This window comes from Sceloporus occidentalis, unplaced genomic scaffold (genome assembly GCF_023333645.1).
Source record: "Sceloporus occidentalis isolate IW3139 unplaced genomic scaffold, rSceOcc1.0.p SCAF_4, whole genome shotgun sequence".
Taxonomy (NCBI): Eukaryota; Metazoa; Chordata; class Lepidosauria; order Squamata; family Phrynosomatidae; genus Sceloporus; species Sceloporus occidentalis.
Genome location: NW_028316984.1, coordinates 46,130,122 through 46,157,079, shown reverse-complemented (window position 1 = coordinate 46,157,079; position 26,958 = coordinate 46,130,122). Strand labels below are relative to the sequence as shown.

The following is a 26,958-nucleotide window of genomic DNA, read 5'->3' as shown; positions in this document are numbered from 1 at the left end:
GCATACCTCCAAAGTGACCCGAAGCAGCTTTACTTTGGCCTGTCTGTACAGGCTCATATATTTACCTTTATTTGATCTGAAAGCGGGACAGGGGTGGGGGACTAGGACATGGGCTAGAGGCAGTAGTGTCTGATGATATATCTAGATTTCTTATCTTATATTTACTGGTGTGTCTCCTTTCTTCAACTGTCCTCCCAGAACAAGCTTTAATCATTTTTTATAAAAAGATATTGAAAGGTACTGTATATACTCATTGTATAAGCCTAGAAATTTAGGTTAAAAATTTGACTCAAAAAAACTGAGTCGACTTATCCATTGGTCAATGTAAGGGCTGTATCTTAACTCATATTTAAAAGAATCGTTCCATGATGAAAGGCAAAAGTATAATCTGTCCTGGAAGCATCAGCCCCCTCTACTCTCTCATCCATCCAGCCTTAAGAGTGAGCATAAAGAGTTATGTCTGTTGGGATTTTGTAAATTCTTTGGCATAGTTTTCCTTTGTTTCATCCTTTGCTACATGACCCTAAGTTTTACCCTCAACCTATCCATGGGTCATATGAAAATCCATAATTTTGGCCCCAAACATGCCCTTGACTTATACACAAGGTCAATTTATAGTTGAGTATATATGGTATAAGATATGTTTGAATGAAATTGCCTCCCAAATGGCTTACAACTTTCTGCTGAAAGTTTGGAACATATTGCTTGACATCACTTTTCTTCTAAGGGTCCTTTCACACTATACAATTATAGCATCTTTAACTGCCATGGCTCTGTCCTATGAAGGCCTGGGATTTGCAGTTTAAGGAACATTACCAGGTAAAGAGCTCCTCTACAGCCTCTACCCAAACTACAAACTCCAGGATTACATAGGATGCAACAATGATAGTTGGAAGTGGTAATACAGTGCTTTAACTGTGTACTGAGAAATGACCCTCAGTAACTGAACTTCCAGGGGGAAGAGGGGGGGAAAGCAGATTTTTTTTAAAAAAATCCCCAAACCACTAACACTAATGGGGGGGGGGGGAATATGTGGGTGACAGGTGTTCAAAGTTGAAATCTCCACTTTGGATGTTGGATGAAAACAACATGTTGTTGGGTGAGACGTTTAAAAAGAAAGGCTTGAAAAACTGGGTTGTATTTATCCCAACTGAAATCCATTGAAGAAAGAGGAACTTGCTATTAACACTTAATGAAAGAATGTCTAATGACAAAATAATCTATATTTTGATTGCTTGTGAGTCCTCAAATGTCTATGAAACGTAAAATCCTAAGACACAGATGGGCAAATTACAGTTGACAGGTGCAGGCAGCCTCCAGAGTCAGCTAGAATTTTTATTTCTCAAAAAAGTGGCATAGTTTGCCTCTGAAGTTTGGCAACGAATTGCTAAGGGGACTACAATAAATGGGGAATGGAATCAAATACAGTATAGTTAATGAGGCAGTCAATAGCATAGTCAGTTGGATTCCTTTTAGTTCAATATCAATAAATATGGCAATCAATATCATATTAATTAAAGTCAGTCTAAGTACATTTAATGTTCATTGATATATAAAACAATGAAGTATGAGTTGGGTGGGTGATTCTGATTGTTAATGAGTGGGATGATTTTTAAATCAGCTTCATCGATTAACTAGTCTAACTGGTTAAGAATAATTGATGCTAATTCTACTTTTAATTAATGTCAATTAAGTTTAATGTGTTTCACATATATGTAACTATTTTAAAACACTAAGACAAAAGAAATGTCTGGCTCTCAAGCTTTCAGCATTCCTGAAAAGTAATTCCAGGTACTTGTCTACTAGTATCTCTGGACTATTATTACTTGTCCAAACATTTCTACCTAACTTCTCTGTGTAGCATTAGCCAAGGTACAAATAGTGTGTATGTATTTGGGGGGGGGGGTATATGTGGAAAAGTAACACAAGGTGCTTGAGACTGCTCTTATATCTTTGTCAATAGAAAACATCAAGTGCCCAGAACATCTAATCAATTTAGAATCTGCTGACCCAGACTCAGAGACTGAATATATCTGTTGTTATTTTTGTTGTTTACTGTTTTTTCTATTACTAACTGTATATACTTCCTACCTTTCTAGCCCTCAAATTGAGACTCAAGGTGGCTTACAAGTTGAAATAAATAGAATTAACAAAAGGTTTTCATTCAGATATAATTAAACCAACCATCACATTAAATGATATTTCAAACATAGAACTAAAAACAATGTTTTATTTAATTTCTCCAACGTCATGGCCACTTTCTACCAAAATTATGGTCAAAGCAGTAGACAAACCACATAAAAGAAAAGATGAGCCATATAGTTATTCTGGCTTATTGTTCTGTACAGTACACTAAAAGCACACATAAACATCCACTAGATGTTAACAGAGATGTCTTTATGTTTCAATTGCCTTTGGTAGCTAAACAATAAAAGCAAGGTAACTTGTTACACAGAATGTATAGCATACAGTTATAGCTTCTTCTTCTTCTTTTAAATTAATTACTGCTGCTGGAGTGAGCATAGGGGCACACCTATTACTGGAATTACAACAAGCAGAGAGGCAAGATTTACCTGTTCTGTCTGCAGGTCCAAGTAGGACAAAAACCACACACTCCCAGTGTATCTATAAGACCTTCAGTGAAACGTCCCCATTGGTGCCAAACCCCAAAGGTGTAGCTATATGCTGTGAATGTGGCACCAAGATTACTCAGTTTGACATACCCATACAGTTCTCTTAAATTTCTGGTTTCTATTGCCATATTGGGGGTGGAGGGGCATGGTGTCCTTGTTGGAACATTCCACACATTAGCTAGCTCTCAGAAAGACCCAAGGCCCTTTCACACCACACAATCATAGAATGATGATTCCATTTTAACTGCCATGTTTTAATCTTATGAAATCCTAGGATTGGCAGTCTAGAGAGAGTCACTGAGAATTTTCAGGCAGGGAGCTCCTCTGATGCCTCTGACCAAACTACAAATCCCAGGACTCCATAAGATGCAATGAAACTAGGATCACAGTGCTTTAATTATGTAACATGAAAAAGTTCAGTTTCATTGTAATAGTTTAATTATGTGAGAATCCATGTAAAATCTGAAATGGTACAGCCCTGAAACAGCTTTATCCCCTTCTCTTTCTGAGAACTGAGACACAGTGTGTTTAATATTAACTGATTATTTTGTCTACCACTTAAGAAACTACAGGTGTGTTCATTACCTTGTATCCTGTTATTAGTCCTGGATCACAAATTGCAGCTGAGAGTAGCCTCACAAGCAAGTCTTGTACTTCTCCCATGCTATCGCCTATATTTAACAGCCCCTCCTGAAGAACACTTAAATTCGGGACATCCAAGTTCACATCAAAGCCAAGAACTTTACCAAAGTTGCGTAGAAACTGTACTACCATGAGACAGTCTGAAAACGTACTTCCAGAGAGAACCAGGCCTGGAATGCGAGGCAGCTCTGGCAAAGGCTGGAACAACAAGAACAAGAACAGAGGAGAACAATTGTCACCTGGGAGTGAAAATCATCTGCAGAACTTTAAGCAACATGTGGGGCTTTCTTCTGGGTACAATGGGACCTTGGTATCTGTGGGGGATCCGCAGATACCAAAATCCACCCATACTCCCCAGTGGTGGCGCATGCATGCAACCGCTGTGCCATTAGGGACAATGGGGCTTCAGCTGAAGTTCCATTATTCCTAATGGGAGTGCAGCCGCATGCACACACCACCATTGAGGACATCAGGGGCTATCACTACTGGTGGCACAGCCACATGCATGTACCACCATTGGGGGAAATGCAGACTTTCTGTCCATGGATGCTCAAATCTGCGGTTGGCAAGTCTGCAGGGGCCAAGATCCCACTTTATATGTCACACAATCACACTAAATCATAATGTGTCCAAATCATAATGAACTAGTTATTTGGGAGAAGATGTATTTTCCCAACAAGCATATATGTTAATCCTGAGGAACAATGGCTTCTCTATACACATGTGCCATCATGCAAAACAGAATTTTTTTCTTTTAATATTATGCAAGTTTTATTTTAAAAATGCATTTATAAAAAAACACACCTCTACAAACAAGCAACTAAGAGTGAATCCCTAATTATACAAATAGCAACAAAATTAGGAACCTACTGATTAGCCATAAAATCTTTTTTTATTAGAATTTTTTATTTTTACAATATACAATAACAACACACAGTCACAGACAACTCTCTGTATCTTCATAAACTATTAGTTGTTCAAGATTACTTAGTTTTTCAAGAAAAACAAATACACAGGTAAACTTCCCACGTGTAACATTCATCTTGTGTGATTATTACTCTCTTTTACACCATTTCCTTATATATTTAATATTCCTAGATAACTCCAGTATATTTACTTCTAAATTAATTTATATCTCTCTATTCTTCTCAAAGTAAAGTAGTACTGCTTATACATTTACTTATCTATTTGTGTTGTTTTATAATACTTTCCAGCGTTTACCACAAAAAATCTTTAATGCCTCCCATTCCTTTTCAGTTTTTTCCTCATCCTTTCCATGAATAATACTTGTTAGTCTATCCATTTCCATCATGTCATAAATTTTTAACAGCCACTCATCAGTCAATGGAATCTCATTTGATTTCCAATACTGCGCCAGAAGTATTCTTCCAGCTGTTGTCATGTAGAGAATTTTGTGCGAATGAAGAGTTTCAATTTTCTTTGGGATTTTATTTGTCATGTTTAAAAGATAGATTTCAGGAATTTGTTCAAAGTTTATACCAAGAATTTTACTTATCAATGAATGGATTTTTCCCTGATATTTCTTTATCTTTGGGCATTCCCACAAAACGTGGAACCAGACTCCTTTTGCGTTCAAACATTTCCAGCCCTGGTTGCTTTTTCCTTTATGAATTTTTGCAATCTTTGCTGGAGTCAGGTGCCACCGGAACGCCATTTTTAAAAAGTTTTCATGGAAGTTTTGACAGGCAGTAAATTTTAGTGTTTTTCCCTGGCGTTCTGCCAACTTTCCAGGTCGATGATCCTGCCAAAATCTCTTGCCCATTGTATTATGGAATCCTTTACTTCATTCTGTTCCACCTTCCTTTGTAACAGAATTTTATATAATTTAGATGTTAATTTCTTTTTTTCTTTTCGAAGTACATTATCCAGTTCCATGTTTTCGATTTCAAAGTCTTCTGTCTCTTCATCTACTTTAAACCTATTTATCAGTTGGTAGTAAAGGAACCAGTGTTTTTGGATCTCCATCAGTTTTATATCTTCTTTTCAGATTATAATTATTCGTGTCGTTTTTTATTAGAAAGTCTTCATATCTTAGCCACCATCTTGGCTGATCTACTTGATTGTTTTGACATTCCCCTGGACTCCAAAGGGAGAAGTCAGAAGCAACACACAATTCTGTCATATCACGCACTGTGTGTGTTGCTCTTTTGCTTAATTTTGGGATGGAGGATAATTTTTTCTTTCCATCATTCAAATTACTGTTGGCACCTAAACATGCCTTCTCTAAAGGATTACTATTTGTATTGATTACAGAACTGCTCTGGGTGATTGCAGATCCCTGAACCTTTTGGATAATCTTAGTTGAGCTGCTAAAGATATTGTCAAGAGGTGCATCTTCACCATCCGGAGAAAATGAAAGTGCAGGTGCCGTGCTCCCAAGGGAAAGAAGATCGGTTGTATTGGCTTGATCTCAAGACGTTCAGGTCCTTACTTGTCCTCCTAATGACTCTTGGAGACTTTTCAGCAAGGTTAAACTCATCAACTTTGGTTCTGCAATTATCTTCTTCTGTGTTACCCTTGGCCGCTTTGGCTGCTTTGCCTTTGTTACCTTTTTTGATTTTACTTTCTTCTGGCTGAGTATGAAATTGCATGTCAACATCTAAACTTTGTACTTCTCTCTCACTGAGTATATGTGCTCTGTCAATCTTTTGTATCTTCCTCTTTGGTTTAATTTTTTCCAGGAATGTTCGTTTTGAAGAAGTCAGACCCACCACAGAGGATATTCTACAATCTGTGGTTTTATCAGCGTGTTTGGAACTACATTCTTTCTTCTGGCTAAAGCTGGCCAATGGCACTAGCAGTCGACGTGCTGCTCCAGGTCTATTCAACTTGCTATTACTGCTCAGTGTGTTGCTTTCAGATACTACTGCATCATCATTATCATAATCATTAAAGATTGTTTTTGACTTTCTGGGAGAAAAGTCTCAGTTCTTTGCATTCATGCTCGCTTTGTTTAGAGCTTTGGCTTATTTGGCTTTTATCTTCTCAGAGCATTTAGTTTTGTTTTTTAGGGACACAAGCTCACCAATCTGGCTGACTTCAAGACATTCTTTAGCACTGGTTTCTGGTTCCTTTGTACCCTGAAGGCCATCATTCAGTACGTTATCCAATGGCTCCATCTGAGAATTGCTGTCAAATACAGTAGATACTGTTGTGGGTTTCTTTCTTTTTGTCACATGCCCATGCAATGACACCACACTATCACTCCATGGTCTTGTATTCTTGCTCTGGTGTATGGGAGAATTTTTACTCAGGACAGACAGTGAGCAGCTTCTGGAACTTTGTGCTCAACTGGAAAAGTTGTCTCCAAAAATTTCCTTTAAGTTAAATGTTGAAGCAGTGTCATCCACTTCACTTAACTTTTGGCCATTGTTTTCATTCGCTGTCAGTTCAATATAAGAAGAGGAGGACTTCTCCACAGCAGAGATGGGTACACTTTTCTTAGACTCAGCAGAACCAGATGTTGGTATACCTAAGGGAAGGATTTGCAAACCGGTGTATATACTGATTCCTATGTTTCTCCCATTTTCACTGTGTTCATCATCAACATGAGAGAGTAGAATTCTCATAGCTTTGGGACAGTTAGAGAAGAGCAGTGGTCAGCAGTTAGAAATAGAAGCTACTGCTGAACTAGAAAAGAAACTGAAAGCAACAAAGCAGAAGAATTTTGAACAGACAAATCAGGGAAATGGTTAGCCCATAAGTTAAGAAAAGAAAAAGAGAAAAAATCAATTAACAAAATAAAAAAGGGGAAGCATGTGGTCACACAACAAAAAGACAGAGGAAGTTTTTGTAGAATTTTATGAGAAATTGTATACGAAACAAGAAATAGAGAAAACAAAAATTACTGAATATCTGTCCAATAGCGATACAGGAATTCTCTCTCAAACGCAACAAGAAAACTTAAATCAACTGATAACTAAAAATGAGATTAGGGAAGCAATAAACCACACTAAGGTGGGGAAAGCCCCTGGGAATGATGGCTTAAATGCGTTATTTTATAAGACGTTTGTGGAGGAATTGATAGATCCTTTGCAACAGGTGATGAATGAGGCACTAAAAGGGAAATTACCAGATTCATGGAAGGAAGCTGAAATTATTTTGATTCAGAAAGAAGGGAAAGATACACAGGAACCATCAAATTATAGGCCAATCTCACTCCTCAACAATGATTTTCACATCCATTCTATCCAAGCAATTAAAAAATTGTTTAAAGGAGACAATAGATAAAGATCAAAGAGGTTTTTTGCCTAGTCAGTATATGAGGGAAAATATAAGAATTGCAATTGATATTTTAGAATATTATGAACATCATAATGATTAAAAAATTGGGAATGCTCTTCATAGATCTAGAAAAAGCCTTTGATTCTGTAAATTGGGATACATTAGTGGAATTATTAGGAAAAATAAAAGCTGGGGAAAACTTTACAAATTGGATAAGAAAAAAATATAATAACCAGAAAGCCCAGATTAAGATTAATGGGGAAAGAACAGAATTTATCAAAATTCAAAGAGGAACTAGACAGGGTTGCCCACTTTCACCCCTGTTATTCCTGCTGATCATGGAACTCTTAATAAAAGAAATAAAAGCAAATGATAATTTAAGAGGGGCGAGGATTAAAAAACATAATTATAAAATCAGAGCATTTGCTGATGATGCAGTTATAATAATAGAAGATCTCCAAGAGAATATTGAAGAAATCCTAAACGTACTAGATACCTTTGGATCGGTATCAGGATGTAGAATTAATAAAAACAAATCAGTTATTATAACAAAAAACCTAAGAAAGAGTGAAGAGAAAGAATTGGAAGAAAAAGCGGGAATGAAAATTGTGAAGAAAACTAAATATTTGGGAGTCCAATTTACAAAAAAATCAGCAGAATTATTTGAAAATAATTATAAGTCTTTATGGGCAAAGATAAAGAAGAATTTAATGAATTGGAAAAGACTAAATCTATGTATAATGGGAAGAGTGTCAGTAATAAAAATGAATGTATTGCCGAGGATATTGATTCTATTCCAAATGATCCCTATAATAATCACTGACAAAATATTGAAAGAATGGCACAAAGATATGGCTCAATTTATTTGGAGGGGGAGAAAACCGAGGGTGAAATTAAAAACCTTGCAGGATGCAAGAGACAGAGGTGATCTAAGTCTTCCGAACCTGAAACTATATTTTGAAGCTTGTGATTTAGTATGGTTAAAAGAATGGGTTACCTTATCTGATGACGGTTTGCTAGATCTGGAAGGAGATGGTATAAACTGGGGATGGCATGCTTACTTGGCATATGATAAAGATAAACAAAACAAAAACTTTTGAATAATTGTATTAGAAAATCTTTGATTAGAGTTTGGAACAGATACAAAAGAAGAATCTTACCAAAAATGGGGTGGTGGATTTCTCCTCATGATGCCTTTTTCAGAAGAGAAATGATCAAAGATTAGAGATGGTATAGTTATGAAGCTATTTTAGAATTAAAAGATGATAACTGGGCAATTAAACCAAGAGAGAAATTAAATGAAGAAGGTTGGAATGTTATGTGGTTCACACACAGGCAATTACAGGAAAGATTTAAAATTGATCAAAAAATATATGGTTTTCAATCAAGAGGAGAAAATTCAAATTTAGAAGAAATCGTAACCAAAGAAAATAATCTATAATATATTGATAGAATATGACACCGAAGAAGTAGTAGTAAAGGATCAAATGATAAAATGGGCAAAATATATCGGTCACCCTATCCTAATGTCGCAATGGGAAGACGTTTGGAAAAATGGATTTGCATTCACCGCCTCCCAAAATACGAGAGTAAATTTTTACAAAATGTTTTACCAATGGTACCTTACACCAGAGAAAATAGCAAAAATCTACAAAGTAAAAAAATATATATGTTGGAAATGCAAGAAGGAAATAGGTACACTCTATCACTGTTGGTGGACATGCAAATGGGCAAAATGTTATTGGGCAATGATAAATGACTCTATCGAAGAAGTCCTAAAGATTAAATTGCAAGTAAAGCCAGAATTTTATTTATTGGGGATATTTGGTGATGAAATTGGAACTAACTATGAAAATGTTCTATTCTATATGATCTCTCTTGCTCGTGTATGTTTTACGCAAAAATGGAAATGTAAAGATATTCCATTGAAAGAAGATTGGATGTTAAAGTTATATGAGGGAATAGAGATGGATATATTAACACAAGCATTAAGAGATAAAGCAAAAGGATATTCCTCAGAAAAATGGGATGGAGTGATTTAATTTTTGGAGTCAAATTGGGGGAAAATGGCAACTCTTAATTTATACTAATATGATTAGAGATTTGATCCATGAATTTAGCTATAAATGTAAGAAAGTCAAAACAAACAATGTTAGGCAGAATATTAATAGGAAGGAAGTCAGTTTTATGTTTGTCAGTGTGAATGAAGGGAAGAACAAAACAAGAAGAAATAGTGAAGATTTGGTTTAGAGAAGATTTGTGAAGAAAGAATGTGGTATTGTATATGTAGGTATATATAGATATGTAGGGATATTTGTCTATGTATAGTTATGTATTGTTTATGTATGGTATGATGTAGCATGTAATGTGATTGTTTGTCTAATTTTAATAATAAAAACAGTATTTTTAAAAAAACAGAATTAGTGAAAACACTGTTATCTCTTGTTTTGCTGATCCTCCCCCCGCCCAACAAAACCCCTAAAAAGAGCTAAGATCCTCGTAAGAGCCTTGCTGGATTAGGTCAAAGATCCATAAAGTTCTATGTCCTGTTTTCCAAATTGGCCAATGAGACATTTCTGGGAAGTCTCCAGACAGGACATGACCGCAAAAGTGGAGTATAATAGATGATGCTGGAAAGTGTTAAGGGATCTAATTTAGTGAGACAGTATGGTAAAAAGGCTGCCTTATATCCAAATATGAAAAGGTCCCCTGCTAATTTAAAAACAAACAAATAAAACAAGCAACCTCCTAATTGTTCCAATCTTTATTTTAGAGTTAAAACTTGAATAATGTTGAAGTAATAAGTTATCAAGAAATGTAAAGTAAAATAGGAAAGAAAAATTAATTATTGTAACAAAGGCCGATGAAGTTAAAGAAGAGCAGCATGAAAATGGGCAAAGAAATAAAAAGCAAATTTACATTATTCTGATTACCTTCTGGTCTGCTAAGCACATATCTTCATTAGGCTTCTTTAGCTCCTTAGCCATTTCTAATTCCAATCTTCGCTGTTCCAGTTTACGCTCTTTATTTAATCTCTTTTCATCACGTTTTTCTTGTTTTAACCGCTCTTTCTCCTTAAATAGCACAGAAAGAAAATTAAACCTGTACAATTCTTCTTAAAAAGGAATAATTTAAGAATTTGAAAAGCAGTGGTTACATAATCTTAGTAATCACTACAGCAATTAAAATACTAGGATTAAAGCACGGGTGGGAATTGTGTGGTCTTCCAAATTACCTATAAAGGATGGTTCCTCTATGTTTGTTTTTTAAAGTATAGATATGTATTTTCTTACTTACCTTCCTTTAATCCAGGGGTTGGAATCATATGGTCAGATGTTGTTGAACTGCTATTCCCAGCAGCCTTTTTCAGCATAGTCAGTGGTGAGGGATGATGGGAGTGGCAGTTCAACAAATATGGATGGCCACACAATTCTTACCCCTGCTTTATAGCTTGGAGGTCTACAGAGAAAGGTAAGAGACAAGAAAGAACAAATCTGTGAGCTGAATGGAGGTTAGGATGCAAATCTTGTTTTCATGGGAAAACCAGAGGAAAACATTTCATCCTAGCATCTCTACAATAGTAAGATTTAAAAAAATATATAAATCCATATATGTACGTTTGCTTTGAAATATTCAGAACCACCTGTAACTGTTAATCTAACATAAAAATGCTATACAAGTAAAGGCAAATTGTACTCTTATCACAATGATTTTGGTCAATCAGTACTATGGACAACTCTGAACTAGAGAGCAATTCAATGTCACAATAGGAGTGAAGACAAACAACCACCCAAAGGATACATCAAAGGAGTCAAAGACAGAATAGGGAAACTGGGGAGGAAAACACAACCTCCAAATGGTCTACAAACCAACCAAGAAAATCCCGCAAATGCTGCGCTCAGAGAAGGACAAGAGAGACCCTCCCACGGCCGCAGGGGTTTACTGCATACCATGCAGCTGCAGACAAGTCTACCTAGAGACCACCAAATGAAGTGTTCAAACAGGAATCAATGAATATGAGAGACATTGCAGCCAGAAAAATCAGCAGTGGCAGAACACATAATAAACCATCCTGGGCACAAACTGCTATTTGAAAACCCTGAAATTCTGGATACCTATGGAAATTTAGTCATTGTCTTTCTTATCTGATGTGGAGGTAAAATATGTTTAAAACAGTTCTATTAATTGGCTATTACATGTCCATAAGTTCCAAAAAAGGGCAAAATGAAAGGAGGAATGATTTGGATTACTACAAATTATAGTAGACCCTTGTTATATGCTGGGGTTTGGTTCCAAGATCCCCCGTAAATAACAAAATTAAATATAATGACATAGCAAAATGGTGTCCCATATAAAAAAAAATGGAAAATCAAGGTTTGATATTTGAAATTAATACCTTTTCTGAACATTTTCAAACCATGGATGCTTCAATCCATGTGTAAAAAATCTGTATATAAGAAGGGCCGACTGTATGTCTTTTGGAATTATGCAAAATAATATTTTAACCAACCTATAACTTTTACTCTCTGCACTACCTCTTATGTCCCATACAGCTGACAATATACTGTACGCTTGCATCATACACGGCTTCCAGCATATGCTGGAAGCTGCGCCGAAAGAAGCAATGGTGTGTGTGCCCGTGGCACGTACATCAAGCACTGCTGCATGCATGAGCCCTACTCATTTGAATGGTGCTTGAGCATCCACGTTTTTCCCTTCTGCAGGGTGTGTGTGTCTGGAATGGATCCCCTGTGTAAGGGGAGGGCGGACTGTACTGTATATACTCATGTATAAATCTAGAAATTTAGGTCAAAAACTTGACCCCAAAAACCTGAGTCTATTAATCCACGGGTCAGAGTAAGTACTGTACCCTGGTGAAATACAAAAGTGTAATCTGTCCTGGAAGTACTGACCTCCTCTGTAATGTCTTTTCTATCCAGCCTTTAGGGTAGACATGAACAGTGACGCCTGCTGGAATTTTCTACTTTGGCATTATTTTCCCTTTCTTCATCCTTTACATTCTTTGTTACATGATCCTACATTTTACCCTCAGCCTATGCACAGGTCATATCAAAATCCATAATTTTGGACTGCAACATGGTAGCTGAGGGATTCTGCATATTGTGGTCCAAAGAAGTAACTTTTCCAAGCTTTGTGTGGGATAAACCTTGCCTGAAGGCCCCTTAAGCCACATTATTCATTCAGCAAAGTGCTAGAAAAAGGAAGCTTAATAATATACAGCATGACTTACACCAAATTCAAGTTCATAAAACACTCTTGGCTCTTGTATTCAATTTTATTGATCTTAAATGGCCAAAGTGTACACACAAAACACTGGTAACTGTTAGATGGATTTTGTTTTAAGTAAAATTTTGGCTCAAAATCAGGCATAGCACGTTCAACAGAGAATAAGGTGGTATAAATCTTTAGTGACGGAATATTCACAGCAAAAGAATCACTCGGGTGTTGTGAATTTAATTTTCCTTTCAAATTGCTTATTAGACTATTTCCAAAACCTGAGATTCACTCCCATATTACATAGGACTATCTACAAAACTGCTGACAGAGATACTTAGTGACAAGTGCATGTTTAACGACCTTTTGTTGTTTATTGATCCTCTGACAGTTATAGTGTGGAAAGAACCTATGGTACAATTATGATACTGTACTATATGGTTTACAAAATAAACTGAATATAAATTTGTGTTTACTGTTATCTGAACTTTTAATGGCTAAAATGGAGAACTCACACTCAAAAATGCCACTGCTGCTGTCAAGCAATTGCATCTCGCATGCAGCCCAGCCAATTTTCAAACAGAGGAAGCACCTGTCTTTGCAAATTGGCTGGCTAAGCGTGACTGGGACCTGGGCTTCATGCAGGTTGTCAGGCAGTGGCAGCATTTTTGAGTGCAATAAAACCTCTTTGCAATCCAAATCATGACTGTATCCTGTCTGGGATAAAACACGTATTTTTTGTAATGTGATAAAGCTGCTCAAGCACTTTCTCTTTTGTCCTCCCTCTTCTGTGACTGAGCATTTCCCTCTCCTCACACAGGTGCCATGAGTTCTGCCACTGGTCTTCTCTTCTAACCATCAGCTGCGATTGCTTCTAAACAAGCCAAGATTCACAAGCCAAGAACATGATCCTGGCTTGTAAAGGGAGCAATAAATCAATTTCATTGTGCAGATAACATAAACAAACTAGCAAAAAGAGCCAACGGGAACCAAACAGGTCCTGAGCAAAGATGCTATGATTGCCTGGAATCTTGGCTTATCATTCCATTCCAATAGACTTAACAGATATTATATATGCACATTAGATGAAAATAAAGTCACATTTGATGAGAAAAACAGAGGTATGGCATGACCTAACTACAAAATGAAGAATAAAACAAATTGTTTTTCCTTTGCTATGTAATCTATTTTCTTGTGCTAAATATTATTTATCAATTCTGAATAAAAAATAATTGCCAGTTGTGCTATTGGAATGAAGGAAGTCTGAAAGGGAGGGAGGGAGGGAGGGAAGAGATAGACAGATATAACTCCATTTCACAATTTGCTACCCACCTCCGCTTTTTTACGGGCTTCCATGGCTTTCATAAGCATCATATGCTGCCTTCTCCTTTCCCGTTCCTATTGAAGCAGATACAATTAGCACAACACGACTCCATCTAAGAGTTGCAATTTGTTTGGTTTTATTTCAAAGCTCAACAGGACATGTTTAGCATTAATAGACAAGTCAGGGGTATATGCTAAATAAAAGACAAGAATAGCCAAGTCTGTGCATGTTTTAGTTCAGGTTTAGAAAGCAAATACAAATACAACTGAAAGCAAAAAGGTAAAGCGATGAACATGGAGACAGTGTAAAACAGAAGCATACAGATTTACTTATGGTCAGTTGTGAGGCTCCTTCAGAAGCTGGCAGAACAAAAAGCATAATGGTTGGCTGGAACAGGTCAGTTACCTTACATCTGCTATAACAGGAAGCTTGCAATTACTTGCAGAATGGCCAATTGAATTAAATTTAAAAAACAGCAATGCAGACCCTTAAAGGTAATCAAAAGTGGTTTGTTTTTTTAAAAAATGAAACCATTTTGACTACATATTGATTATAAATATATACCTGGATATAAAAGCAAGGATGCAGACAATGGATCAAATTATACTCATTGATCTTAAAACTAGTTTCAGAAGAGCTAGTTACCGGTGAACTAGAACACAAAAGGAGGATCGAATTTGATGTTCCTCTAGTCTAAGGCAAGCCACAGGAGCTGTGCCAGAGATTTAGATTAATCATAGTGAGTGCATCCTGAACTTAAGAAAATGCAAAAAAAGTATTCATTTTTGGACCAAAATAATGTGGGTTTATTTTTATACCAAAAGAGGGGAGAAGACTCTTCAGCTGAATTTGAACTTCCAATTATGTAATATTAAAATGGCAGCAAAATCATTTTAAGATATTTTATATTAAATGAAACAAATAGGATTCCCAGAATCAACTGCACAGGCTGCCAAGTGAAAATAATGTGTAACTTATTACAGGTCAAGTAACGCAATTTGGGGGCAAGGTGAATTTATCCCCAATTAGGTTCAGTAAGCCAACTTGATATTATAGCAACAGTAATTCCTGATGTCAAGGCAACAACTTTGTGTATGGCTCATAGGGGTCAATTTATAACATGTTTGAGGTAAGTCAGATTTTTTTTTTTTTTTTTACAGACAAGACAAGCAGATGTATGCAATGCACTGTGCTGGAAAGCCATGCAGCAGTATGTAATATGACAGCAGCCAGTGCTACATTTTATGCATTGCTATGACAACCATATCACAACCAAATCACAATGCGGTGTTAGATGTACAAAAATAAACATACCCATACCATATCTAGTCTATGCCTCTCCAACTCCTGGCAGAAAGAGTTGGCACATCATTATGAAACAGAAATCACAGAGTCAAAAACCACTTTATCAATCCCCAAAAGATCCCAATATAAAAGCAATGCAATTTACCCAGACATTTAAGCAGAGTTTTTTTTAAAAAAGATTTTATTTTATTTTATTTTATTTTTAAAGAAAAGAACGTGTGGACATTTGCCCACCAAATACTTTAGGTATATGCTTTAAAAACAACATATGCATTTCCCATTAAATTCCAGGTACAAACCTGATGTTTCAGAAGAACTGCTTGCTGTCTTCTCATTTCCTTTTCCTTAAAAATATGAAAAGAGAAATTGACGTATCTAATCAATGTTATCATTAACAGAAGGATATTTTTCCATCATGCAAGGGATGTAAAAACTAAGTTTTTCTTATCCTTTTTCATATTCTTATCTCTATCCTTTACTTCTTTTTTTTTCTAGTAACATGAATAGCATGCTGGACACCTTTAAAACAGCATGAATGGAATAAAGGGCCAAAATTCAATTCTTAGTCCCAGAGTAGACCCAATAAAGCATTAAGAATCAGCTCAGTGAATACTTCTGCAAGCACCACTGACTAGTCTATTTTGACTGGGAACAGCAAACGAATTTAGGCCAATGTCAGGCCAAGTCAAGCTCAAGGGTGAGAATACCTACTTTCTAAATTTTACATAAAGGTGATGAGCTGTAGGTAATATAATATCACGCAAAATCAGATTGATTTCTTACTGTCCTGTTCCCCAAAGCACTTGCGCTGTGCACACAAGGGGTCTTCCTTCATGAGTGGAATTCTCTCTCAATGACAGCAACAGGAGGGTCTGAATCCAGTATAATGATTTGGACCAGGATCTAAATAGCCACTTGCATGTTCTGAAGTATGCTTCTGTCTGCATACAGAATTCTTTCCTCCCAACCTCTGTTGATTATTTCCTCCCAGCCCTCTGGCAACCTCCTGGATGTTGCACTAAAATGTTCACTAACCTTAAAAAGAGTGTTTGGTGTGTGTGCAATAAGCAAAATGAGACCAAAGAATGGGAAATGAGGAACATGAAGATGCTCACTGTAGACTGAGAACACAGAGCTCAGCCCTTTGGACCATGACCTTGGTGTTTATGCTCATCTGAATCAACAGTGCTCTTTCCAGGAAAAGACACACAACCAGTATGTGCATCTTTAAACAGTTTTATGTCTAATTAATACCTATACACAAACTAAATACCTGATAAGTTGAAAAACATAGCAATAACTTTTCTTGCACAGACACAAAAACATACAAAGACACACACATATACAACTATACAGCAAACACACTGAATAAAATGATGTTTAAATATTTTTTCACATTATCAGTTATAGATTTGATTAGCTTTTTTTTTTAAATGTTGGGAAGAGAAAAACTCTAATGCTCATCTAAACTAACCTTTATTCGTTTCTCGGCCTCCAATAATTTGGCATTTGCTGCTTCTTCTTTCTTTTTCTTTTTAGCCTGTGCATGCAAAACAGGTCCCAAGGTCATGCAACAGTACCACTACAACTTGAAAGTAATCTCAGACTAGAAACAGAGCTTCATGCCTTACAAGGTGAAAAACGATACCACACATCATGTGTACATCATAACAGATTTCTTCCTCAGTATTTTCTGTGTTATGGAAAAACTCAGAGGAGATTTTTTTTTTGGAGGAGAGGGTGGATATTTATAATTAACAAACACACCATGGATCAAAATGTAATTTTAAAACAGTATTGTCAGACTGAACTTCAAATATATATAGATTTTTTTTAAAAAAATGAGAGGTTAAACAACCTTGGGTGTCTAATGATTATTCATTCCTCTTAGTAACTGGATAAACTTAATCTATGGGAACAATTTTAATATTTTAATGAAAGCCAATGTAGAGATCACTTACTGGCATTTGATCAGAGTATTTGTCCCTGCTTACTTTTTATAAAAGGACAGGTATGACTCCTGTGACTAAAAAGAAATCTGTTGCTAGATAGATCAGAAATGGAGATCTGAAACAGAAATCTTAAATTTAAATTTCCTCCAACTTCACTATAAATGGCACGGATACATTATACAAACCAAATGTTTACAATACGGAGACTCACAGATCTTTTAGAAGTGTAAACATGCACATTCTTTAAGATTAAGATCATGCTGTTCAAATGTCAGCTGCAAAGATGTTTTCCTAATGCTTATTGCTTGTTCTGATAATTCAACCAAATGTTGCTGTTTTTCTGTTCTGTCTTTGTGATACAGCTTTTCAACATGTACAGTGCCAGAGCTGTCTTTCTATGAATGGAAAGGTTCCTTTCATTTGCCAAAGTGACTTAAATTTAGCAGAATTTACTGCTGGAAGAGGAAAACTAAGGTTTGCCAACTCCCATTTCCACATATTATGAAACACCCCATTCCCTGTTGCTCTGGAAGGTCACCCAACCATTTGGAATAGGAGGCAAAGAGGAAGGGGTGAAAAATGTTCCTGCCCCATTTAGTGCAAGAGACCTGTGAGCAGAGTTCCATTCTGAGAAACTCTTAATCTAAAACACAGTTATTTTTGTTAAATGCCTTGCAGAGTTCTGCAAACACTTTCAACATTAAGCTGCTAGAATTCATCAAAGGTTAACAGTCAAACCACTACAAGGTCTCCTTGTGGCTGCCACACTGGAATCCCTAGATGTGTGTACATTGTCAAATAGTTCTATATACTGTATGTCTCAAATATAAGAATATTCAAGTCTGTAGCCATAGTTCAGTCAGAACTCAATCAGAAGATTTACATATAAGAAAGTACAATACTATGATACAAGATTCCAGTGAATTCTTGCAATTCCCCCTTCCCTGCATTTCCCATTAGAAGTTACTTTTAATAACTAGTAATACCTCTAAAATCTGCTGTGCCCGAAGTTCTTTTTCCATTCTGATTTGCTGAATTCTCTTAATTTTTTCCTATAATAAGAAAAGGTTTCATTTATTTTCAGGAACAGTAATAACAAATCATGTCCTCTGCAGCCCTCCTAGTTGCACAGCAGGTCATCTTGACAGACTCATCCGGTTGTGCCATGAACAACCACTTGCATCTTTGCCTTTCCATCATTCTATCAGTTTTCACTTGGTAGACCAGCGACAGTGATTTCATGTGCCATGAACAGACAGTGCCACCCATTTTTAACTTGAAGAATGCAATGGAAAGTTCTTTTGCTCCACATGGTTCTGGGGCACACTTGCACTGGGGGGACAGAGGAATCAAGACTTCCCCAAGGCTATAATCAAACTCACTGAGAAAAAAATTTGAAAGGTTAAATACAGCACTAGTTTTGGAGCACATGCACTCCAGACAACATATTTGGTTGTCCTATGGGTTAAATAAGATTTTTTCCACTGCAGGGCTGACAGTGATATTTATCAGAACTGTACAGTTTTTATTACCATCTATATAGACCTATGTGGCTATCCATGAATTCACATGGCAAGTGTAATTTTTAATATGCTCCTACTCTGTGCATTATTGAGAACCCTTGCTATTAAGCACCTGATAAACTGCATAAATACACACATAACTAGATATGTAATTAACCACAAAATATCAAATATCTCACTGAGAGTGCTACTTACACCTAGCATTTGCTGACACAGGTAAATATAATTCTCTTTTGTGGGAAGTGGGGGAGGAGGAGTGATAAGTTTTTGTCTCTAGTGGCCAAATGTTAAATCTAAAGCTCAGTTTTCTTATATATTTTAAAAACTTAGAACAACCAGAACAACCAGGCATTACTACAGGTATGTCTGAAAAACTTGTTTTGAACTTGTTTTTAAAAAACTTGTATTTCAGGTCTTTCTTTATGCATATTTATAGACTGTGTTCAGAGTGTACTGTCTATGAAGGAAAGGCTCTGCAAAGTTAAATAGGCTTCTATTGGAAGGAGGGGGAGCCAAATTTGTTGACCTCCGGCAGATTCCCAATCATTTCTCACCTCTTTAAAAGAATGTACAGGGCCACAACTGACTGAGATTCTAAACATCTATATAAAAAAGAGGAAGTGGAGGAGGAATGTAGCAGCAACTCTAAGACTAACCAGTTGTTATTTTAGCATGAGCTTTAGTGGATATACATCTAGTTCTTCAGATACAGTATAGAGTGATATATTAAAGCCTCAGGTTATAAGGCATATTTATACAGTTGTGGGAGTGAAACAGAATGACATCTACATGTCAACCTGAAGCACAGTCGTTGATTAAGGGAATAAGTTAAATTCATAAACTTCAATAATATTATTTCAAGGGTATTCCTGGAAGTTGTTCTACTTGTCACAAATAGCATGGGCTGCGTGCCATTCATGCATTGTCCTCTTCCTCTAACATTGTAGGCCACAGCAGATGTTGTTTATGTTCATATCCAAAAAGTTGTACCAGCAGCAATTTCATAGGAAGTCATAGGTCTTTATAGTTTATCAAGATGGACAAAATAACATAACAAGTTTTGTGCTTCAAAACCTGCTAAATGTATAAAACCCATCAGAATATTAGATCATGTTTACAGCTGGAATTGAAAGACATACATTACCTGTTGTTTCATTATTTTTATCTGCTCTTTTTGCTTTCTTTTTTCTTCTGCAGCCATAATAGCTATGAATAAGACAAATAAAAAATATCAGCAGTAATTAAGTGCATGATTATGAAAGCCAATTATCTTTAGATTAAAATAAAACTCAATTGCAAAGGTAATATAAGGTTCCTAGAACATGTTTCATACTTACCTTGCTGTTTTTTTGCTTCTTTGGCAGCTCGGGCCTGTTCTTGCTTCTGAAGTTTTCTCAAAAGTTTGATCTGTGCTGCTTGCCTGGCAATTTCTATAACATAAACGGGGGATACTATTAAGTGCTGTATATTAACATAAGGACACCATCTCCGTAGGTGAAGATGGAAACTAAAAGTGTTTGACTTGAGGGAATTCGTTGCTTAAAGCCCTTTCACACTCTATAGTTTTAGCACTATGATTCTACTTTAACTGCCATGACAGTATCCTATGGAATCCTAGGATTTAAAAGAGGGTGTTTAGAATTTTCAGCCAAATAACTCTAGTGCCTCAACATGATTTCATAAAGATACTATTTCTTTTGTTAAAACCATAGTAGAAAATGAAAAAAATTCAGTGTGAAATCATAGATACGTCTTATACAGTTTCTTTATCCCTCTCAACACTGCTTGTAAAGAAAGGAGTAATAAAATAATAGTGATGCTGGATCATTATTATATTCAGATGCTGGAAAGTCACTATGGCATACTCTTACTGAACCTTGAGGGTGGAGTAGTTTAGCTTGGCACACAAGGAATTCACATTCCAAATGATCTCCCCCTAAAATATTTCTCAGCATTATTGAAAAGTGCCTCTAGAAATTTATATAATCACACCTTCCATTCTGTTCCCTAAAATCTCCACACCATAGTACAAAACAGCAAATAACAACTACTCATGGCCAGTAATATGACAATATCATTTCAGTGAGTTATAAACATCATAATGAAGCTGCCTCACTGAAGTCAAAACAATGGTCATTCTAACCTAGTATCATCTGTACCATTGACAGCAGCTCCTCAAAATCTGTGAACTCTGCCTCTATCCTGGTTGAATTTCTATTTCGGTTCTTTTACACAGACAAGCAAGGAACTGAAATTGAGACTTGATATATGTGCTATACTACTGAACTGAGAGACTTTCCATACAGCAGTGGCTTTTACAGCTACTGCTAGTAGAAACCAATAGTTGCTACCACAAATTGGTCATGCAGCAAGCAGAATTCCATCACTTAACCCAAAAGAAAAGAAAGCTGACGTGGAGGCAGGGGTCACCTCAAGTTAATCTAGTGCCCAACTCAAATTATTTTAGACAAAACAAGGCTAGAATTACTGGCAGATTATTTATGCCACCAAACAAGTGCATACTTACTTATTAGTGAGCAGCTTAGGCCTATATCTATGGGAGGATGCAGAGCTCTGGTGCCACAATAAACTACAATTTCCAGAATTCCCTAGCAATGAGCCATGGTAGTTAAAGTGGCGTCAAACTGGATTATTTCTGCAGTGCAGATTCAGCTTTTGTCAACAACCATGCATTTCTGCACAGCTAACCAAGATGTCACCTTTATGCCAACTCTCAAAGAAGTGGCCATGACAGGGTTTTGCATCTCTCCCCAAACACATTGAAGGCTTATTTTGCTGTACCCATGAAAATAGCTGTTATTTTTTAAAAACAGCAATAATTATCAAGTTGTGAAACAACATCTACACACATAACATGTATAACATCTCAGTAGAATCTAGTGCCCAACTCAAGTTAATTTAGACAAAACAAGGCTAGAATTACTGGCAGATTATTTATGCCACAGATGCATCCTCTACGGAGCTATACATATGTGCCAATTTATGGAATCAGAAGCCATTGAAATTAGAATATCCAGAAGGTTGGCATGTACTCTGAAGCATGTGTGTGCCAAAGGCTGGGTAATTATCCTCCCCCACAAGTGTTAGGAGCTTGAACTCAGCTCTTCAGTGTTAATCTCATTCTGAGACACATATGTAAATATACAAACAGTAAAAATACAGATGAGAACAATCCTACTGCCAGATGACATCAAAAGGCAGGGCCCAAGACCCAAGACAGTAAACTCATCCTTTGGAACCCATACAAAAAAATCTCCTTCCCTTGGGGTAATCAAAAGTCAACAGTAAACGTAAATGTGATAACTGGGAAGGAATTATTACTGCAGTTATCCTGGTTGCCAGAAATTCTGCTGGATGCTTCCTCCACTGCTAAAAAAGTGATTTTTACTAATGGGTTAGTATGATATTAAACTTTTTCATGATCACTGTCAAAAGTGGGGTTTTGTGCTAGACCAAGCATGTTTTCATGACTGTTCCTCAGAATAGATTTACACATTATATAGGATGGGCTTTCACCTATGCAAGTATTTTTGTTGTTGTGGTTTCTGACTTATGGTGACTCAGAGGTAAACCTATCAGGGGGTTTCCTGGGGCTGAGAGTGTGTGACTCACCCAAGGTCACCCAGTGGGTTTCCACAGCCAAGCAGGAAATAGAACCCTGATCTCAAGTTGTAGTCCAACATTCATATAATTACACTATGCTGGATCTCATACAGGTATTTACCTTTAGCTATATACATATTTATTTATAGATTATGACCAATATCCTACATCACCAATTTAGATTATGAATGCATAACTAAGTGTTGTCTCCTGGTCCAACCCCCAAACCTACATTAACAGCCAGCAGCGAGTCTGAGCAATGGATGTCTCTTCTGATGGCAAGTGGGGTACAGCAGGATGATGATTTCAGCACCCCTCTCACCAGCGATTTTGTGGTGTGATAAGGAGTTGCAATAGGGATCCAGCTTCGCAGCCTCAGTTGCTGGCAGGAGGGTGCTGGAAATGTCATTCTGCTGAAGACACTTCCATGACTTGGAGCAGATCTCTGGAGGTTAAGTTGGGATCTGGGGGCATTTATGATTGTGGCAATAATTCAAGATTATGAATATGCAGTATAAATGAAAACAGAGCAGTTATGGATCCATAACTCTAGGTTATTAACCTGTAATTATATTACAGTATATCAGCTCATGTAAGTTTCTCATCCACTTAGCATCACTGTGGTTAGTCCTTATACTATATACCTGAAAATTTGTTTTACAGTAGAGCAACATGCTGTGTAATAGACAACTCAGATATGCTGTAAACAATCTTTCATTTTCCTTCTCTTGTTTAATGTTATACCAGTGATGCCTAAACTTTAGTCGTCCAAGTGTTTTGCACTTCAACTCTCAGAAGCTTTAGTCAACTTGGCCAAAAGTCAGGAATTCTGGGAGCTGAAGTCCAAAAAGATGGAAGAGGGAAATTTGAGAACTTCTGAATGGACTTTAACACACCAGCTTGCTGTCCCACTATAATTGAACTAGTTAAAGAATGGAAGCAAACTGGTTTGGCATAATTTCTTATGACACTTTTCCCCATGATAGTGCTTTGGCACCCCATGGTTGTGCGATTTGTTCCCCACACTGCCAAATGCCACCTTCCGGGCACGAGCAATTGTGGCTACTAACTACCTCACAAAGTTGACAGCTGTATGAATGTGCACATAGCAGTCAGCCTCAGGAGGCAGTTGGTAGCCGCGGTCACTCCTCCTCCTGGCTCCTGAAGCACAGGACTGTTGTATGAACATTCACACACCAGCCCCACACAAGCAACTGTGGCTGTCAACCACCTCCCACAGTTGGCTGCTGTGTGAATGTGCACACAGTAGCTGGCTTTGGGAAGCTGTTGGTGGCCACAATCACTGCAAGGGGGAGACAGGACAGGAGCAGAATCACACCCACTCACACCACATGACTGTCTGAGAAGCAGAACTGCAGCAGAAGGGAACTATCCCACGAAGGCAGTAATGGAACAGCAGGAAGACAGAGAGCCGACATATTGACATTGCCCATCAATGAAAAGGTGCAGTACAGTAATAAGTGGAATTCAAGGCAGCAGCACGATGAACACAACATCGTGTGATAAATACTGTACTCTCCAATGATTCTTTTATCCTGTTGAATTTTCGCTTTTTAGCCTCATGTGATAAAGTTCCTTGATATTAAAAAATTAGAGGCATGCATTGAAAACCACTCTTAGATCATGAAGTAAAATATTTTATAATTAGAGAAACTGATTGCATACATTAACTCCTATCCAAATTATGTGCATGTTATGTGAGCGAAGATACAATGAAGTTCTTTATTACTCAATGCAATATGACAAAGGAAAAGAAAGGGAGGAACCCTTCAGGTCTTGTATAACTGATGTGTTTAAAAATATAAATATAATCACAGGGAGATGTTGCACATATATGTACTGATTCATTTTTTCAGTGTGTAAAGGCTTAAAATGGGGACTTTCTTACTAAAAGAATAAGAGAGCATATATACTGCAGGGGTGAGGGGAAAGGATCAAGATTGCTGAACTAATAATAGTGGGCAGTGAGACCATTATTTGATAGCACTTAACACCAATAATTTTGTGTAATATATAAATGCATATGTATCTAGATTAAAAGGCAAACAGAGCATTTGTTACTTGAAACATGCACACAGACACATACATATATACTTCCTTTACCTATGAAGTGGGATATATTTAGAAGCACATATGAGACAATAACATATAGATTTCCTAAAATTTTACTGGTTAATCATATGCTGCAGTGTCACCAAAATTTCTGACAGCTATTGTGAGATATTAAGCTATATGGGCTTATAGCAGCTAAGGCAAAAGTTTAGGTTTGTCCCACAGCACTTGCTACAGCAAGAGGGTTGCTCCCTTTACTCCAGCTCTTTTCCAAGTAAGGAACAGGGCTGAAGAGCCATAACTGTATTCGCAAAATAACCCTGTGAGGTAGGTCAGGCTGACAGAAAGTGATTGGTCCAAGGTCACCAAGTGAGTTTCATGGGTCAGTGGGGACTTGAATCTGCCAATTCAACACTGTCACACTGGATGTCTTCTTTCCAACTTTTTGTTGCATATCCTGATTTAAAGGTGTAGTACAGTGTACCCGCTCCATATGCAGCTTTCAGCTGAAGCCGTGTGTCAATGGAATGAATTAATGGTGCACGCACCCATGGCGCGCATGTCCCACTGCACTCAAGCCCGAGCATACGCAGAGGGGTCCGGAATGGCAAGGGTCCACTCTATGTGCTATGTTTAAAAATCTATTGTCTTGGTTTTAGTGTCCAGTACAGTGGAGTCTTATTATCTGTGGGCTTGACATTTGTGGATTGAAGCATCCATGGATGGCAAGCCCCATTGTACCCAATGGCGGTGCATACCATTAGAGACAACTGGACTTGAGGTCCCACATTTTTTGATATCTACGGTGGGTTCTGGAACGGATACCCCACAGATACCAAGGTCCAACTGTAGTTACCTTTGACACCAGGCTAAGGCAGTAATGGGAAAATGTGGAGCTCTAGTTCTTGTTGGATTGTAACTCACATCAGCTTTCACTATAGATTATGTTGGCTAAAGCAGATATAGTAGAACGACATCTGGAAGCTCACATATCCACCCTCAGCCAAGCTAATGGTGAAAGCATTCCCCTTTGATCATGGCAACCCACTCCTATTTGTGAACTCTGATAGAGTCAATCATAAATCACAAGATGCAGGACTGCAGGGCTCTGAAATTTATATAATGGCTCAAAACTTATTAGCAGGGAGAGATGCCAAATACTTCAATTCAGAACCTGGAATATCAATTGTCCATTTGGTCCCCCCCCCCCTAGATGTGCTTTGCCAGACATTTGAAAAAACAACAATGAAGATTTTACCTTGGGCTTGCAACTTTCTCAGCAGCTTAGCATCTGTGTGGTCAAGGAACTCAGTGCTACCAACATTTGGAGGTCGGCCTTTGCGACGCCTCATTTTTGATTCCTCTTTAGCACGCTGTCTATCCAGATTGGGTGGCCGCCCTCTACGTCCTTCCATAGCTCTGATACGGGGAAGGACTTCCTCTTCTTTCAGCAAACACCACTGCATCCCCTTGTAATTAATATATTTAATAGAAACTCATTATGAACACAAAATGGATAATAAAATAAAAATGTGCAACAACTGACATACATATGTACACTGAAGCATATGTCTATATATCTGTAAGAATGGGACCTATAAGCTTGAATGGACTCACCTCGCAGACTGATGATTAACTAAAATTTGAATTTGTCTTGGTATTAAATAGTGGAGATGAGTCAGAAGGACACAAAAATTGCATGTCACACACTTGTACTGGCTTCTCTTTTTATCGAAAAAAGGAAGCCCCTTGAAAGATTAGTTCCCTTCCACTTCTGTCCAAATAAAACATGTACTACAGGATGCAGTCACTATATATTTCCATTTAGTAGCAAGTACCACATATAATTAAAGCTGGCAGGGGTAAACTGAAATCTGAATCTGAATCTCCTCCACAATATAGATGAGATCTGGATATAGTTCAGTTTCTGAAACCATGTTGGTTTTAGCAAAGTTTAAAATGATAAATATTAAATAGGCAAAATTTCCAGACTTGTGGCAACCTTTCATGCTAACACTAGTGCCAGCTTTTAAAATTAGATGTGTGCCATACAGAGAGAGAAATATACTTAAAATACATCTATTAGTATAAACTGATTTTTATCAGTTCTATAGCTGCACTCTGAATGGCATTCATTCCACTGGCTGAACATTCTAGTGATGTTGCCCAAACCTGGAAGATAAGCATTCCAGGGAAATGGCTATACAAGGTTGCATCAAGACATTGTGTGAGCAGAATGAGGCAATTTACACCAGTTTCTCCTTCCCCAGCCCCTCCCCAACTTTTGGGATGCTATGCGTAGAGCATGAGCCTACAACTGCTCACTTGTCGATGGTATCACTGTGCTACTGCATTCTTTTTTTTTTTTTTTTTTTTTTTTTTTGAAATTAACTTGCCAAGCA

At 37.1% G+C, this 26,958-nt stretch overlaps 1 protein-coding gene and 1 pseudogene across 19 annotated transcripts in view; both read right to left on the bottom strand.

The window, feature by feature from the left end:
- Positions 1-26,958, bottom strand: part of BAZ2B (bromodomain adjacent to zinc finger domain 2B) — a 291,030-nt gene that overhangs the window by 33,269 nt on the left and 230,803 nt on the right. For 8 of the 19 annotated variants that reach the window (XM_089519924.1, XM_089519920.1, XM_089519932.1 and 5 more), the window contains 10 exons: positions 25,815-26,025; positions 20,197-20,289; positions 20,004-20,065; positions 18,323-18,388; positions 16,859-16,924; positions 15,684-15,728; positions 15,394-15,426; positions 14,088-14,153; positions 10,454-10,594; positions 3,219-3,473 (listed from right to left, as the gene is read on the bottom strand). In XM_089519924.1, the coding sequence (XP_089376050.1) occupies positions 3,219-3,473; positions 10,454-10,594; positions 14,088-14,153; positions 15,394-15,426; positions 15,684-15,728; positions 16,859-16,924; positions 18,323-18,388; positions 20,004-20,065; positions 20,197-20,289; positions 25,815-26,025 (1,038 nt within the window). The remainder of the gene's footprint in view (positions 1-3,218; positions 3,474-10,453; positions 10,595-14,087; positions 14,154-15,393; positions 15,427-15,683; positions 15,729-16,858; positions 16,925-18,322; positions 18,389-20,003; positions 20,066-20,196; positions 20,290-25,814; positions 26,026-26,958) is intronic. The other 11 variants (XM_089519922.1, XM_089519923.1, XM_089519933.1 and 8 more) reach the window with 5 other exon arrangements.
- Positions 5,215-6,874, bottom strand: LOC149313836 (uncharacterized; annotated as a pseudogene).